A 15,275-nucleotide genomic window follows, 5' to 3' on the forward strand; every position below is an offset into this window, starting at 1 on the left:
TCCAACACCATCATTAAGTTTGCTGACGACACAACAGTGGTAGGCCTGATCACCGACAACGATGAGACGGCCTATAGGGAGGAGGTCAGAGAACTGGCAGTGTGGTTCCAGGACAACAACCTCTCCTTCAACGTGAACAAGACTAAGGAGCTGATTGTGGACTACAGGAAAAGGCGGGCTGAACAGGCCCCCATTTACATCGCCCGGCTGTAGTGGAGTGGGTCAAGAGTTTGAAATTCAAACAAGGTCCAAACATACCAAGACAGTCATGAAGAGGGCACGACAAAACCTTTAACCCCTCAGGAGACTGAAAAGACTTGGCATGGGTCCCCAGATCCTCAAAAGGTTCTACAGCTGCACCATCGAGAGCATCCTGACCGGTTGCATCACCACCTGGTATGGCAACAGCTCAGAATCTGACGGTAAGCCAGCACCATCTTCAGATTAGCCTTTACGTCAGTAGCCCTACCCCCTGGGTAACAGTGTATAAACGCCGGATGATTCGTTTTTAAGTCTAATATTGCGGGTAATGGAGTCGCCAATGACTAGAGTTTTCAATTTGTCAGAGCTAATGGTGGGAGGCTTTGGCGGCTCAGATCCCATAACAGGTGAAGGAGAGACCTGAGAAGGCTCGGACTCTGACTCGCTGCTTAATGGGGAGAATCGGTTGAAAGTTTCTTTCTTTCGGCTGAATGAGCGACAACGGTTGAGCGTCCCTACAGCATTTCTTTCCAGAAGCCTTGAGAAAATTGTCCGGTGCGGGGACTGTGCGAGGGGGTTTATACTACTATCTGTACTGGTGGCACAGAGCTGTTTCATCCTTTCCTACAATTAAATCACCCTTGCATAACGATTTCATCTGAAGCTGGGCTTGCAACTCGTCTATCCTCACCATAAGGCGATCGTTCTCCTGTATATTATGATAACAGCGACTATAATGAAATGGCATAGTGTTAATGTTACTACTTAGCTTCGGCTGGTGGAGGTCCTGGAGAACCATGTCAGAATAAAGCATCCGGAGTGAAAAAGTTGGTAAATGTGATAAATGCAGAGTTTTAAACGGTCATTAAAAGTAAAACATGAAACATTTTGCAGACAACCAAGTAGCAACAAACAACACTTTGTCTTCCAGGTATCAATAGACTTTGTCTTCCAGGTATCAATAGACTTTGTCTTCCAGGTATCAATAGACTTTGTCTTCCAGGTATCAATAGACTTTGTCTTTCAGGAGAGTCAACGGCCTGTATCTTCAAAACATGAATCTGGACTAGAGGTCGACTGATTATGATTTTTCAACTCCGATACCGATTATTGGAGGAACAAAAAAAGCTGACAACGAATCGTCTGATTTTTATATATATTTGTAATAATGACAATTACAACAATACTGAACAAACACCTTTATTTGCACTTAATATAATAGATTTTATTTATGTATTTAGTCTCAAATAAATAATGAAACATGTTCAATTTGGTTTAAATAATGCAAAAACACAGTGTTGGAGAAGAAAGTAAAAGTGCAATATGTGCCATGTAAAAAAGCTAAGGTTTAAGTTCCTTGCTCAAAACATGAGAACATATGAAAGCTGGTGGTTCCTTTTAACATGAGTCTTCAATATTCCCAGGTAAGATGTTTTAGGTTGTAGACATTATAGGAATTAAAGGACTATTTCTCTCTATACCTTTTGTATTTCACATACCTTTGACTATTGGATGTTCTTATAGGCACTTTAGTATTGCCAGCCTAATCTCGGGAGTTGATAGGGTTGAAGTCATAAACAGAGCTGTGCTTTAAGCACAGCGAAGAGCTGCTGGCAAACGCAGGAAAGTGCTGTTTGAATGAATGCTTACGAGCCTGCTGCTGCCTACCACCGCTCAGTCAGACTGCTCTATCAAATATCAAATCATAGACTTAATTATAACATAATAAACACACAGAAATACGAGCCTTAGGTCATTAATATGGTCAAATCCGGAAACCACCAATTCGAAAACAAAACGTTTATTCTTTCAGTGAAATACGGAACCGTTCTGTATTTTATCTAACGGGTGGCATCCCTAAGTCTAAATATTGCTGTTACGTTGCACAACCTTCAATGTTATGTCATAATTATGTGATAAATCTGGCAAATTAATTACGGTCTTTGTTAGGAAGAAATTATCTTCACACAGTTCTCAACGAGCCAGGCGGCCCAAACTGCTGCATATACCCTGACTCTGCTTGCACTGAACGCAAGAGAAGCAACACAGTTTTCCTAGTTAATATTGCCTGCTAACATGAATTTCTTTTAACTAAATATGCAGTTTTAAAAATATATACTTGTGTATTGATTTTAAGAAAGGCGTTGATGTTTATGGTTAGGTTCATTGGTGCAACGATTGTGCTTTTTTCACGAATGCGCTTTTGTTAAATCATCACCTGTTTGGCGAAGTAGGCTGTGATTCGATGATAAATTAACAGGCACCGCATTGATTATATGCAACGCATGACAAGCTAGTTAAACTAGTAATATCAACCATGTGAAGTTAACTAGTGATTATGTTAAGATTGATTTGTTTTTTTATAAGATAAGTTTAATGCTAGCTAGCAACTTACCTTGGCTCCTTGCTGCACTCGCGTAACAGGTAGTCAGCCTGCCACGCAGTCTCCTCGTGGTTTGCAATGTAATCGGCCATAATCGACGTCCAAAAATGCCGATTACCGATTGTTATGAAAACTTGAAATTGGCCCCAATTAATCGGCCGACCTCTAATCTGGACTGTCCCAAATGGCACCCTATTCACTATGGGTCCTGGTCGTAGCTAACTACCTAGGGCACCCTATTCAATATGGGTCCTGGTCGTAGTTAACTTCCTAGAGCACCCTATTAGCTATGGGTCCTGGTCGTAGCTAACTACCTAGGGCACCCTATTCACCGTGGGTCCTGGTCGTAGCTAACTACCTAGGGCACTCTACTCAATATGGGTCCTGGTCATAGCTAACTACCTAGGGCACTCTACTCAATATGGGTCCTGGTCATAGCTAACTACCTAGGGCACCCTATTCACTATGGGTCCTGGTCGTAGCTAACTACCTAGGGCACTCTACTCAATATGGGTCCTGGTCATAGCTAACTACCTAGGGCACCCTATTCACTATGGGTCCTGGTCATAGCTAACTACCTAGGGCACCCTATTCACTATGGGTCCTGGTTGCAGTTAACTACCTAGGGCACCCTATTCACTATGGGTCCTGGTCGCAGTTAACTACCTAGGGCACCCTATTCACTATGGGTCCTGGTCGCAGTTAACTACCTAGGGCACCGTATTCACTATGGGTCCTGGTCGTAGTTAACTACCTAGGGCACCCTATTCACTATGGGTCCTGGTCGTAGTTAACTACTGTCGTGTCTTTGGCTATGCCGGATTAAGTGATATGACATGCTAACCTATAAAATTCTTTCTCTAATTAATATTACCTGATTAAGCTAATCATGTAAATGTAATTAACTAGAAAGTCGGGGCACCACGGAAGAACGTTTATAGAGCCGTTATCTTCCGAATAAACTCTTAAAATACTTAGGAATACTTTACAACGGTAGCAGTCAATATTAACCCTTATCTTATTTTCAGTCTCATAATGAAAGTTGTAAATTCTTGGCTATCTTCACGAACCCTGGCTAACAAGTTGAATCAGCAATACCAAATTGGGTTTAATTATTTATTTACTAAATACCTAATCACACAGATTTACATATACACAGAATACAAATGATGTCATACAGAAAACGTCCTGGTGGACGGAACCTGTATGAAAGCTGGTTACACAAAGGAAAGGGGGTTGGGCTTGAATGAAAGAGCGGGAAGATTTAGGAACGAAGAAACAGCAGCTATGCTATCGTAAATACATTATCTTATGCATTACTAAATTACCGCCCATTTGGAAAAGGAAAATGCAATAAATATTTACTCTGAGCTGCGCTTCGGTATATTGGTCGTAGATGCTGGCCGGGTTGGCCAACAGATCTTCCTGTCCTCGGAAGAATGTCTCTGGTGGTAAATTGGATACGTGGTGGTATCTTCGTCCGTCTGTTAGACTGGATCCGTCGTCCGTCCTTTCCTAGCCCCCGTCTACAGCGGCCGCTGCTAACTCAACGGCTAGGAAGTATCACTTCTGTAGTGAATAAGCTCAAAGTTCATACCATTCGCCACCAAAGCTCACGCCGAGGTTGGCTTAGTTCTGTACTTGACGTGTGTCCTTCTAACGTAGAGGCTGCAGACCTCACGTACTGGAACAACCTGGTTATCTTTTCGTCAAAGGCTTATATAGTGGAGAGGGGGAAGGATGTGTTTCATCGTTTATAACCCCTCCTCTTCACAGGGGTGGGCCACTGATCAAGCAGGGCACTTTCCTTATGAAAACCCAAATCTCTCATTTGGAAGCTAAAATTACATTTAATCTCCTAACAAACAATTTCAATATCAAACATTTCAATTGCATAACAATTCCATGTTACTCTGATAACTAGAGGGTGTATACTTTCTCAGGTACAGTTTGTCGTCCTGTCATCAGTCATAATGTCTCAGATGACAACCGAACTGACATACATACTCATTACGTTCCCAAGCATATTTCCAACTGGTTTTATTACCAAAATATGGTTCCTTTTCCCCATTTGTTTGATGTTCCCAGACTCTTTATATTTAACACAGGCTATTCAAGTCCTTCAGTAGGGTCAGAGAGGGGAAGGGAGAAAGGTATTTATGGGGGGTGTCATAAACCTTACCCACAGGCCAACGTCATGACACTACCTAGGGTACCCTATTCACTATGGGTCCTGGTCATAGTTAACTACCTAGGGACTAGGGGGTCATTTGGGACACAACCCTGGTAATTGCGGTTAAATGGATGAACAAGAGGACAGTGGTGAACAGAAGAAAATCAATTTATTTGTAAAGAGCTAGATTGTGACATACAATCGTTACTGTAACTCAAATGAAGTTGATTGTTATTTTCAATAGAATGGTTGTAAAGCTAGATTGGCTAATAGACGCACAGTAATACAGTTTGATTGAGACTGAGTCAGTTATACGTATCAAATCTACTCAATAACACAGAGATCATACACATTCAAAATAGAGCTTTTGTAAATAAACTACTTTGGTTTTTAACATTGTAAATCAAGTTAATGCCTTGGGAACGGTTTGAACAGTCTGACCAATACAGACCTGGTCTTCTAGCCTGACCAATACAGACCTGGTCTTCTAGCCTGACCAATACAGACCTGGTCTTCTAGTCTGACGCCAGGGTGGTTCTACTCTCCTGCCAACTCCTTATGGAATTGTCATGTCATGTTTGGCTTGACAATGAACAATGGAGTTAGCAAGAGCAGAAACAGATCTGGGACCATGCTACTAAAACAGATCTGGGACCAGGCTACTTAAACAGATCTGGGACCGGGCCACTAAAACAGATCTGGGACCAGGCCACTAAAACAGATCTGGGACCGGGCCACTAAAACAGATCTGGGACCGGGCTACTAAAACAGATCTGGGACCAGGCTACTAAAACAGATCTGGGACCAGGCTACTTAAAACAGATCTGGGACCAGGCTACTTAAAACAGATCTGGGACCGGGCCACTAAAACAGGGCCACTAAAACAGATCTGGAACCATGCTACTAAAACAGATCTGGGACCATGCTACTAAAACAGATCTGGGACCAGGCTACTTAAAACAGATCTGGGACCAGGCTACTTAAAACAGATCTGGGACCAGGCTACTAAAACAGATCTGGGACCAGGCTACTAAAACAGATCTGGGACCAGGCTACTAAAACAGATCTGGGACCAGGCCACTAAAACAGATCTGGGACCAGGCCACTAAAACAGATCTGGGACCAGGCTACTTGTCTTCTGTAAGACCAATACAAAAGGGACACTAAGAATAGAAGTCCATGCCGTTCTTCTCGCTCTCATCCGAGGAGGGGTTCTGGTGCTGGTCCGAGTCGGACTCGAACATAGGGCTGTGGTGGAGGCCGGGCCGGCCGCCGCTCTGGGGAGACGAGACACAGGGAGGAGGGCCAGAGCTGTCAGGGTGCGGACGGGGGTAGAACACCTCATCCTGGGGGTGGGAGAGCCAGCTGGGGGAGGGTCCATCGCTCAGACCCTTGCCATGGTGCACTCTGGCTGGGCTGAGGGAGGGGAGAGATGGGCTGGAGTCCTGGAGAGTCTCCCTAATTCTTTGGTTCTCTCTGGTCGCTGCCTCCCACACCACCTCCAACTCACCTTCCACCTCTCTGGAGGAGAGAGAATGAATTGAATTGAGAGCGAGAGAGAAAAAGAGAGAAGAAGAGCAAGAGAGAGAGAATTAATTGAATTGAGAGCGAGAGAGAAGAGAGAAGAAGAGCAAGAGAGAGAGAAGAAAAGAGTGTGAGAATTAACGTTTTATCTATTGTGTTATTGAAATTTGAGAGACAGATACGAACAGTCCACACCAATGTGACCACACAAAATAATGCTCACATTGGTCAAAAATCATTATCACAGAAAACAGACAAAACATGCATATTCAAACCTTCGATTCAGACACTAAGGCGATTCAGACGATTCAGACACTAAGGCGATTCAGACGACTAAGGCGATTCGGGCAGTAAGGCGATTCGGACACTAAGGCGATTCGGACACTAAGGCGATTCGGACACTAAGGCGATTCGGACACTAAGGCGATTCGGACACTAAGGCGATTCGGACACTAAGGCGATTCAGACGACTAAGGCGTCTGAATCGCCTTAGTGCCCGAATCGTCTGAATCGCCTTTGTGTCTGAATCGCCTTAGACACTAAAGGCAAAATATCACAGAATCTCAGTAGCTGTACTGTATGAGTGAGTGAAAGAGTGAGTATATTATATTAGTGGACCCAGGAACCAGACCTTATGTCTCAGCACCACATTGGACCCAGTAACAAGACCTTATGTCTCAGCACCACAGTGGACCCAGTAACCAGACCTTACGTCTCAGCACCACAGTGGACCCAGTAACCAGACCTTATGGGTAGACCTATTGATCCAGTCTGGCTGTGAGCTGGTCAGGGAGGAATAGGTAGGCCTATTGATCCAGTCTACTGATCCAGTCTGGCTGTGAGGGAGGAATAGGTAGACCTATTGATCCAGTCTGGATGTGAGCTGGTCAGGGAGGAATAGGTAGACCTATTGATCCAGTCTGGCTGTGAGCTGGTCAGGGAGGAATAGGTAGACCTATTGATCCAGTCTGGCTGTGAGCTGGTCAGGGAGGAATAGGTAGGCCTATTGATCCAGTCTGGCTGTGAGGGAGGTATAGGTAGACTTATTGATCCAGTCTGGCTGTGAGGGAGGAATAGGTAGACCTATTGATCCAGTCTGGCTGTGAGGGAGGACTAGGTAGACCTATTGATCCAGTCTATTGATCCAGTCTGGCTGTGAGGGAGGAATAGGTAGACCTATTGTTAAGATCCAGCAGCATGACGTCCATCACATTAGCTAATTACCCGTGTTCTGTCCTGTGGTCTGGTGACATGACCTGGTCTCTGCGCACACACACACACACACACACACACACACACACACACACACACACACACACACACACACACACACACACACACACACACACACACACACACACACACACACACACACACACACACACACACAGACTAGTGCTGTCGTCAGTAGTTAACTACCTGTGGTCCTGTGACATGACCTGGCCTCTGTCTCTGGGACACATTTTAAGAGTGACTCATCGTTCCTAATCACCCGCGGCAATGCAGAACGTCACTGAGAAAGAGCCTTTATCGTCATCAGTGCTCATAGGAAGACAGGGGAGAGAGGAGGGGACAGGGGAGAGAGGAGGGGACAGGGGAGAGAGGAGAGGGGGACAGGAGAGGGGGACAGGGGAGAAAGGAGAGGGGGACAGGGGAGAAAGGAGAGGGGGACAGGGGATGGGAGAGGGGGACAGGGGATGGGAGAGGGGGACAGGGGGACAGGGGAGAGAGGAGGGGACAGGGGAGTGGAAAGAGGGACAGAGGAGAGAGGAGGGGACAGGGGAGTGGAAAGAGAGACGGGATGGAAGAGGGGGACAGGGGAGAGGAAAGAGGAACAGGGGAGACAGGAGGGGACAGGGGAGAGGAAAGAGGGACAGGAGAGGGGGAGAGGAAAGAGGGACAGGGGATTGGGAGAGGGGGACAGGAGAGGGGGAGAGGAAAGAGGGACAGGGGATTGGGAGAGGGGGACAGGGGAGAGAGGAGGGGACAGGGGAGTGGAAAGAGGGACAGGACAGGGGATAGGAAAGAGGGACAGGGGGTGGAAGAGGGGGACAGGGAAGAGGAAAGAGGGACAGGGGATGCGGACAGGGGAGTGGGGAGGTGACAGGCGAGGAGACAGCAGAGGGGACAGTGGAGGGGACTGAATAAACCATCCAGACCATTCACTGGGTACTACTGGGGCTGAATGGACCCATCACTGGGTACTACTGGGGCTGAATGGACCCATCACTGGGTACTACTGGGGCTGAATGGACCCATCACTGGGTACTACTGGGGCTGAATGGACCCATCACTGGGTACTACTGGGGATGAATGGACCATTCACTGGGTATTACTGGGGATGAATGGACCCATCACTGGGTACTACTGGGGCTGAATGGACCCATCACTGGGTACTACTGGGGCTGAATGGACCCATCACTGGGGCTGAATGGACCCATCACTGGGTACTACTGGGGCTGAATGGACCCATCACTGGGTACTACTGGGGATGAATGGACCAATCACTGGGTACTACTGGGGATGAATGGACCAATCACTGGGTACTACTGGGGCTGAATGGACCAATCACTGGGTACTACTGGGGATGAATGGACCAATCACTGGGTACTACTGGGGCTGAACGGACCCATCACTGGGTACTACTGGGGCTGAATGGACCAATCACTGGGTACTACTGGGGCTGAATGGACCAATCACTAGGTACTACTGGGGATGAATGGACCAATCACTGTATTTGATATTGATAATCTGCATGTTAGATAGAACCCTTTCCAGTTGCCATGGGAATCAGTGAGCTGCTGTGGGCTTCCTGGTGAACGGTAGAGAACTAGGCAGAGTTCTGTGTGTGTGTGTGTGTGTGTATAACACCACTGGCTGGTTGGGGTTGGTACAGAACAGGGGAATGCTAGCTGGTTGGGGTTGGTACAGAACAGGGGAATGCTGGCTGGTTGGGGTCGGTACAGAACAGGGGAATGCTGGCTGGTTGTGGTTGGAACAGAACAGGGGAATGCTGGCTGGTTGGGGTTGGTACAGAACAGGGGAATGCTGGCTGGTTGGGGTTGGTACAGAACAGGGGAATGCTGGCTGGTTGGGGTCGGTACAGAACAGGGGAATGCTGGCTGGTTGGGGTTGGAACAGAACAGGGGAATGCTGGCTGGTTGGGGTTGGAACAGAACAGGGGAATGCTGGCTGGTTGGGGTTGGAACAGAACAGGGGAATGCTGGCTGGTTGGGGTTGGAACAGAACAGGGGAATGCTGGCTGGTTGGGGTTGGTACAGAACAGGGGAATGCTGGCTGGTTGGGGTTGGAACAGAACAGGGGAATGCTGGCTGGTTGGGGTTGGTACAGTACAGGGGAATGCTGGCTGGTTGGGGTTGGTACAGAACAGGGGAATGCTGGCTGGTTGGGGTTGGAACGGAAAGGGGAATGCTGGCTGGTTGGGGTTGGAACAGAACAGGGGAATGCTGGCTGGTTGGGGTTGGTACACAGGGGAATGCTGGCTGGTTGGGGTTGGAACAGTACAGGGGAATGCTGGCTGGCTGGTTGGGTTTGGTACAGTACAGGGGAATGCTGGCTGGTTGGGGTTGGTACAGTACAGGGGAATGCTGGCTGGTTGGGGTTGGTACAGAACAGGGGAATGCTGGCTGGTTGGGGTTGGAACAGAACAGGGGAATGCTGGCTGGTTGGGGTTGGAACAGAACAGGGGAATGCTGGCAGAGATGAACACATGACAACACTACTGAGCTGAGGGGAGACAACTCGTTGGGTACAAAGCCCCTGCATCAATATGGATAGAATATGTATTACTGCAATTAGCATAACAACATGTAAGAACTTCTATTAATCACACATGGACACTCCCACTTCTATAATCACACATGGACACTCCCACTTCTATAATAACACATGGATACTCCCACTTCTATAATCACACATGGACACTCCCAATTCTATAATCACACATGGACACTCCCACTTCTATTAATCACACATGGACACTCCCATATGAATAGAATGCTTGAGGAAAGGCAGAGAGGGATAAAGAAAGAAAGAAAGAAAGACAAAAAGAAAGAGAACGAAAGAGAGACAGACAGACAGACAGAAAGAAATAGAGAGAAAGACAATGAAAGAACAAAAGACATAAAGAAGGATGATGTGGGAAATGGTTGGTGGGGCTAAAAACAATAATCAAATCAAATCAAATGTATTTATATAGCCCTTCGTACATCAGCTGATATCTCAAAGTGCTGTACAGAAACCCAGCCTAAAACCCCAAACAGCAAGCAATGCATGTGAAAGAAGCACGGTGGCTAGGAAAAACTCCCTAGGAAAAACTCCCTAGAAAGGCCAAAAACCTAGGAAGAAACCTAGAGGAACCAGGCTATGAGTCCTCTTCTGGCTGTGCAGGGTGGATATTATAACAGAACATGGTCAAGATGTTAAAATGTTCATAAATGACCAGCATGGTCGAATAATAATAATCATAGTAGTTGTCGAGGGTGCAACAAGCACGTCCGGTGAACAGGTCAGGGTTCCATAGCCGCAGGCAGAACAGTTGAAACTGGAGCAGCAGCACGGCCAGGTGGACTGGGGACAGCAAGGAGTCATCATACCAGGTAGTCCTGAGGCATGGTCCTAGGGCTCAGGTCCTCCGAGAGAAAGACAGAAAGAGAGAATTAGAGAGAGCATATTTAAATTAAAATTCATACAGGACACCGGATAAGACAAGAGAAATACTATCTCGTAAAAAAGCGATAATATTCCGACCGGGAATCTCCTTTTCGGCAAACAGAGGAAAAATCACAAAGACGGGGGCGGCCAGGTCACGCGCCTAAGCCCACAGTGCCTTGATCGGCCACTTGAGAAAGGCGATAATGTGTTTCAGCCTGGGGCTGGGATGACGACATTCTGTTTTTTCCCGGGCTCTGAGCGCCTATGGACGACGTAGGAAGTGTCACGTTAGAGCAGAGATCCTTAGTAAAAGATAGAGATGGAAAAGAAGTTCAAGAAATGGTCAGACAGGCCACTTCCTGTAAAGGAATCTCTCAGGTTTGACCTGCCATTTGAGTTCTGTTATACTCACAGACACCATTCAAACAGTTTTAGAAACTTTGGAGTGTTTTCTATCCAAAGCCAATAATTATATGCATATTCTAGTTACTGGGCAGGAGTAGTAACCAGATTAAATCGGGTACGTTTTTTATCCAGCCGCGAAAATACTGCCCCCTAGCCATAACAGGTTAACGAGAGTCTTGTCTTTAAATAGCTGTAAAATCGTCATATGTATGAGAAATTGAAGTAATAGGATTTTTAAGGTATTTGAAAATCGCGCCACTGGATTACACTGGCTGTTGCGTAGGTGGGACGAATTCGTCCCGCCTAGCCCAGAGAGGTTAAGTACTCTAGTCTAGTAAACTCGACCGAGGACCACCACGTGTGTACCTTTGAAGGATGCAGTCTAACGGAGATGAGAGGGGAAGAACATTCACCTTCCACCACCGTGTGGTGTGATGTATCCATTCTAACAGACACTTCCAGAACAAAGGGAAACCCACTACAACTAATAAGGACATGGTGACCTCTGGTGGACAACCAGAGACTTACACAACCAGAGACTTTCTGTCGAACTATTCGTCACAGACGGATCGGGCGATTTCAACAAAGAGACGGCAAAGACATGCAAGTGTAAATATGTACTTTGCATTTCTAAATCCGAATGAGCAGTTGTTGGGGGTATTTTTCAACTGTATATACAATAGTTGAATTCCTTTGTCGCTCTTTCTTTCCCCACCCCTTTTCATTGAGTACCAAGATGTTGTATCGGGTTAGTCCACTAGGGACCTTTCATTGTGTAACAAGCCATCATATCGGGTTAGTCCACTAGGGACCTTTCATTGTGTCATATCGGGTTAGTCCACTAGGGACTTTTCATTGTGTAACAAGCCGTCATATCGGGTTAGTCCACTAGGGACTTTTCATTGTGTAACAAGCCATCATATCGGGTTAGTCCACTTGGGACCTTTCATTGTGTCATATCGGGTTAGTCCACTAGGGACCTTTCATTGTGTCATATCGGGTTAGTCCACTAGGGACTTTTCATTGCACCATGTTAGTAATCAGTGTATAATCTATCATGTGTGTGTGTGTGTGTGTGTGTGTGTGTTTGTTATTCTGTGTGATTATTTAGTTATTTAGTAAATAAATCATTCAGCCAATTTGTGTATCGCTGATTCATCATGGAGACTACGGTTCGTGCAGATTTATAGAATATTACGATGTTCAGAATGAGACTGAAATAGGAGCAAATTATGGTATATCAACATATTCAGATTTTTGGGGGGTTAATTCGGGAAACTGTAACTTGTTAAAATAAACTTTTTCCGTGGTGCCCCAAATTACTACTTAATTAATTGTTATATGATTCATTTAATCGCGTAATTATTGGATGAATAGCCGTCATCGCATTAATGGTAGTCACGTAACGGTAGTCACGTCACGACACAGACTACATCCACATTAATGGTAGTCACGTCACGACACAGACTACACCCACATTAACCTGTTGGGGATATTGGGCAGTATTTGCACGGCTGGATAAAAAAACGTACCCGATTTAATCTGGTTACTACTCCTGCCCAGTAACTAGAATATGCATAGAATTATTGGCTTTGGATAGAAAACACCCCAAAGTTTCTAAAACTGTTTGAATGGTGTCTGTGAGTATAACAGAACTCCTATGGCAGGCCAAAACCTGAGAAGATTTCAAGCAGGAAGTGGCCTGTCTGAGAAGTAGTGTTTCATCTTGGCTCTTTTTATTGAAGACTCAGGATCTGTGCAATAACGTGACACTTCCTACGTCGTCCATAGGGTCTCAGAGCCCGGGAAAACGTTGAACGATATCGAGGCAGGCTCTGGCTGAAACACTTTATCGCTTCTGGCAAGTGGCCACTCAGAGTACTATGGGCTTAGGCGCGTGTCCGCTTCGACCGAATGGTTTCTTTTCCTTTGTCTGTTTATCTAAACGCAGATTCCCGGTCGGAATATTATCGCTTTTTTTATGAGAAAAATGGCATAAAAATTGATTTTAAACAGCGGTTGACATGCTTCGAAGTACGGTAATGGAATATTTAGAATTCTTTTGTCACGAATTGTGCCATGCTCGTCACCCTTATTTAGCCTTTAGGATAGTGTCTAGAACGCACGAACAAAACGCCGCTGTTTGGATATAACGATGGATTATTTTGGACCAAACCAACATTTGTTATTGAAGTAGAAGTCCTGGGAGTGCATTCTGACGAAGACAACAAAGGTAACAACATTTTTCTTATAGTAAATCTGACTTTGATGAGTGCTAAACCTGCTGGGTGTCTAAATAGCTAGCCCTGTGATGCCGGGCTATCTACTGAGAATATTGCAAAATGTGCTTTCACCGAAAAGCTATTTTAAAATCGGACATATCGAGTGCATAGAGGAGTTCTGTATCTATAATTCTTAAAATAATTGTTATGCTTTTTGTGAACGTTTATCGTGAGTAATTTAGTAAATTCACCGGCAGTGTTCGGTGGGAATGCTAGTCACATGCTAATGTAAAAAGCTGTTTTTTGATATAAATATGAACTTGATTGAACAAAACATGCATGTATTGTATAACATAATGTCCTAGGGTTGTCATCTGATGAAGATCATCAAAGGTTAGTGCTACATTTAGCTGTGGTTTGGGTTTATGTGACATTATATGCTAGCTTGAAAAATGGGTGTCTGATTATTTCTGGCTCGGTACTCTGCTGACATAATCTAATGTTTTGCTTTCGTTGTAAAGCCTTTTTGACATCGGACAGTGTGGTTAGATTAACCTCTATGGGCTAGGTGGGACGCAAGCGTCCCACCCGTGGTGCACTCCATCAACAGCAGGTGCATTTCAAGAGCGGCAAATTTGAATCCAAATAAATGTCAAAATTCAAATTTTTCAAACATACAACTATTTTACACCCTTTGAAAGATAAACATCTCCTTAATCTAACCACGTTTTACGATTTCAAAAAGGTTTTACGGCGAAAGCATAAATTTAGAGTATGTTAGGACAGTACATTTACAAGAGTTGTGTGTAATGTTTTGTCAATTCAAAGACAGGGTCACCAAAACCATAAAACCAGCTAAAATGATGCACTAACCTTTTACAATCTCCATCAGATGACACTCCTAGGACATTATGTTAGACAATGCATGCATTTTTAGTTCTATCAAGTTCATATTTATATCCAAAAACAGCGTTTTACTATGGCATTGATGTTGAGGAAATCGTTTCCCTCCAATAACCGGCAGTCAAGTCAGCAACACAAATTAAATAATTAAAATGAGAAAACATTGGTAAAATATTATATTGTCATTTAAAGAATTATAGATTTACATCTCTTGAACGCAATCAACTTGCCAGATTTAAAAATAACCTTACTGGGAAATCACACTTTGCAATAATCTGAGCACTGCGCCCAGAAAAATACACGTTGCGATACAGACAAGCCGTCATGTTGGGGAGATCTAAAATCGAAAATACTATGTAAATAATCCATTACCTTTGATTCTCTTCATCAGATGTCACTTCCAGGTATCACAGGTCCATAACGAATGTAGTTTTGTTCAAAAAAGCTCATCATTTATGTCCAAAAATCTCCGTCTTGTTAGCACATGATCTAAGCCCGCCGGACTTCACTTCATGAACGAGGGGAAAAAATATATTTCCGTTCGTTCAAACATGTCAAACGTTGCATAGCATAAATCATTAGGGCCTTTTTTAACCAGAACATGAATAATATTCAAGGTGGACGAATGCATTCTCTTTTATAACGTATTGGAACGAGGGTACCCAACATGAACTCGCGCGCCAGGTGTCTAATGGGCCATCATCGTTCCATGGCTCTTGTTCGGTCAGATCTCCCTCCAGAAGACTCAAAACACTTTGTAAAGGCTGGTGACATCTAGTGGAAGCAATAG

At 44.9% G+C, this 15,275-nt stretch overlaps 1 protein-coding gene across 1 annotated transcript in view; it reads right to left on the reverse strand.

The window, feature by feature from the left end:
• Positions 1 to 4,907: 4,907 nt before the first annotated feature.
• Positions 4,908 to 15,275, reverse strand: part of LOC106591800 (centrosomal protein of 89 kDa-like) — a 94,639-nt gene continuing 84,271 nt past the window's right edge. Inside the window, 1 exon segment of the mRNA XM_045689778.2 lies at positions 4,908 to 6,278. Within this exon segment, the coding sequence (XP_045545734.2) occupies positions 5,921 to 6,278 (358 nt within the window). The 3' untranslated portion in view covers positions 4,908 to 5,920.

This window comes from Salmo salar, chromosome 11, assembly GCF_965601325.2.
Source record: "Salmo salar chromosome 11, fSalSal1, whole genome shotgun sequence".
In the NCBI taxonomy this organism is placed as follows: domain Eukaryota; kingdom Metazoa; phylum Chordata; class Actinopteri; order Salmoniformes; family Salmonidae; genus Salmo; species Salmo salar.